Here is a 2,809-nt window from a genome sequence, read left to right as displayed (position 1 = left end):
CGGGCACTCACGGGGGCGTCTCGACCGCGCGGCGCGCCTCCTCTTGGCTCAGGAGCTCAGCCATCTTGTGCAGGTGCCCGGGCAGCAGGATCAGGTGGGACGGGACACGGAGCTGAGGAACGAGCGAGGGTCCGCGAATGGGCAGCTGTGCCCACGTCGCCGGGTGGCAGACTGAGGCCGGAGCGTGGAGCCACCACGGGACTCTCGGACCGAGGGCGCCAGAGTCGCCCGACCCGCCAGGAGGGCTGGGGGGGATGCAGAGAGGCTGGACCAAGAGCGGCTTGGTGATGGGGGGCCGGACGATGCTAGAATCAGGGGCTCAAGCCTACGGTCCACAGGGCCAGGCGGGTCTCAAGCGCACAAATGAGCAGAGAGAAATGACTCCGACTCGAAAGGGAAAAGACGTTTGGGGAGTGCACTCGGCCCGCGGGCCACCGGCTGGAGGCCGGGGTGCTGTACCCTGGAGGCTCCTCTGGGGAATGGACAGGAGGAAAAAGAAGGATTTCCGAGGAGGTACCTCCACCACCGTCAAGATGCAGCCCTTCCACATCTCCCGACACTCCAGGCTCTCCACCTGCCGAGGGCCAGAAAGGAGCCCGGGTCACCGAGGCTCAGTCTACTCACCTGTGAAATGGGGCTGGGGGGGACAGTCTCTGTTTCCAAGGGCTGTTTGGAAGGTTGAATGCGTTGGCACGGGTAATGCGGAATGGTGTCCGCATATAAGTCTTCACTAATATGGGATATTATTATTTTATTTATTTGTTTATTTCTACTTTTTGAGTTGGAGTCTCGCTCTGTCACCCAGGCTGGAGGGCAGGGGCACGCTCACGGCCACCACAGCCTCGACCCGCTGGGCTCCGGTGATCCTTCCCCCTCGGCCTTCCAAGTAGCTGGAACTATAGGCACGCACACCACGCCCGGCTAGTTTTTTTTTATTTATCGTAGAGACGAGTTCTTGCCAAGTTGCCCGTGGGCTCGAACCCGTGGGCTCAGGCAATCATAACTCACCTCGGCCTCCCAAAGGGCTGGGATCACAGGCGTGAGCCACCACGCCCAGCCTCTATTTATTTTTAGAGACAGGGTCTCCCTCTGTCACCTATCCTGGAGTGCGGTGGCACCATCATAGCTCATTGCAGCCTCGGCCTGCTGGGCTCAGGCGATCCTCCTGTCTCAGTCTCCCAAGTAGCTGGGACTACAGGTGCCATCACACCTGGCTAATTTTTTGAATTTTGTGTTGTAGAGACAAGGTCTTGCTATGTTGCCTAGGATGTTCTCAAACTCTGGACTCAGGGGATCCTCTTGCCTCAGCCTCCCAAAGTGCTGGGATTATAGGTGTGAGCCAATGCACCTGACCAATATTATTATTATTATTATTATTATTATTTTTTGAGTTGGAGTCTCACTCTGTCACCCAGACTGGAGTGCAGTGGCCGCTTCCAGCCACTGCAGCCTCGACTTGCTTCAGCCTTCCAAGTAGCTGGAACTACAGGCGCACGCTACCACGCCTGGCTAATTTTTGATTTATTGTAGAGATGAGGTCTTGCCAAGGTGCCCAGGTGGGTCTCGAACCCGCCGGCTCAGGCAATCCACTCACCTCAGCCTCTCAAGCTGCGGGATTACAGGCTGAGCCACTGAGCCCGGCCAATATTATTATTCTTAATGTGATAATATCAACCTTTGGAAAATAGAAATCAGATCACATACCTCGGATGCTCTAAACCCTCCCTCCTTTGGAGTGAAGGCCCAAGGCCTCCCCAAGGTCCACAAGCCCAGCCTAACCTGCCCTCCAAATCCTCCAAATCCTCCCTCCAAATCCTCCAAATCCTCCCCTCCTCCCTCTGCTCCAGCCCCACAGGCCTCCTCCTTGTTCCTCCAACACGCCAGCCACAATCCTGCCTCAGGGCCTTTGCACGGGCTGTTCCTTCAGCTCTGAGCGCTTGCACAGATATCTGAGGCCGAGAGAGGTTGACTCACTTGTCCCGTGCCCTCAACCCAGTGGCAGAGTCTGTGAGACGCCACGCTCGTGTGCGTTAATATTGAGCTCAACGGGACCCAAGGAACCTACCTTGAACTTGACCTCCTGGTCCCAGAGAATCAGGCTGAAGTGGGTGCCAGGGTCTCGGGAGCCTCCCCGGGGAGCCTCGTCTGTGAACCTCTCAAATGCTCCCAGGTTTAACTTCTCCACGTGCTGCGGGCACAGAAGCGGGGGTGGGGGAAAGGTCTGAGGACCAGGGTTGCAGCCCCTTGAGCTCCCAGGATGATGTCGCCGCTGCCATGGCCACACCATCCATATGCTCTGCTTGGTTCTCGGTGTCAAGGGAGGGCCAGCCCCTGAGCCTCCAACCCCAGCCTCACCTGGAAGTCCCGACTGCCGTTGTAGAAGTAGATGGTGAGACCCTGGAGGCCTGCCCAGAACCTCTTGTAATCCTGGGAGACAGAGGCGGAGGTGAGGTGGCAAAGGAACCTCCCACACACCCATGCCTGCCCCAGGGCCTTTGCACTGGCTGTTCTCTCTGCCTGGCTCTTCCCTCCGGTCTTCATACAGCTGCCATTGTCACCTCCTGCCTTGGGTTTCTGATCAAATGTGGCCTTGTCAGGGACACCCTCCCACCCGTGGCCCAGCGTCTAGGGATCTGTTTTCTTCTGAGAAGGACCCAGGGGAAACTTGATGGGATGAGGGAGGTCTGTGGAGGTTGGGCTCTAGAACTAACTGGCAGCCGGGCTCGGTGGCTCAGCCTGTCATCCCGCGCTTTGGGAGGCTGAGGTGAGTGGATGGCCTGAGCCCGCGGGTTCGAGACCCACCTGGGCA

The 2,809-nt window shown here is 58.0% G+C and overlaps 1 protein-coding gene across 1 annotated transcript in view; it reads right to left on the bottom strand.

The window, feature by feature from the left end:
- The window catches only part of STAP2 (signal transducing adaptor family member 2), a 25,740-nt gene that overhangs the window by 7,123 nt on the left and 15,808 nt on the right, over window positions 1–2,809 (bottom strand). The window contains exons 3-6 of the mRNA XM_021715731.1: window positions 2,356–2,427; window positions 2,066–2,188; window positions 518–574; window positions 12–112 (exon numbers count right to left, since the gene is read on the bottom strand). Of these exons, the coding sequence (XP_021571406.1) occupies window positions 12–112; window positions 518–574; window positions 2,066–2,188; window positions 2,356–2,427 (353 nt within the window). The remainder of the gene's footprint in view (window positions 1–11; window positions 113–517; window positions 575–2,065; window positions 2,189–2,355; window positions 2,428–2,809) is intronic.

This window comes from Carlito syrichta, unplaced genomic scaffold (genome assembly GCF_000164805.1).
Source record: "Carlito syrichta isolate Samal-C Ts95f unplaced genomic scaffold, Tarsius_syrichta-2.0.1 Scaffold101994, whole genome shotgun sequence".
Classification (NCBI taxonomy): domain Eukaryota; kingdom Metazoa; phylum Chordata; class Mammalia; order Primates; family Tarsiidae; genus Carlito; species Carlito syrichta.
The sequence above is the reverse complement of the archived record's forward strand: the minus strand, read 5'-3'. Positions and strand labels throughout refer to the sequence as shown.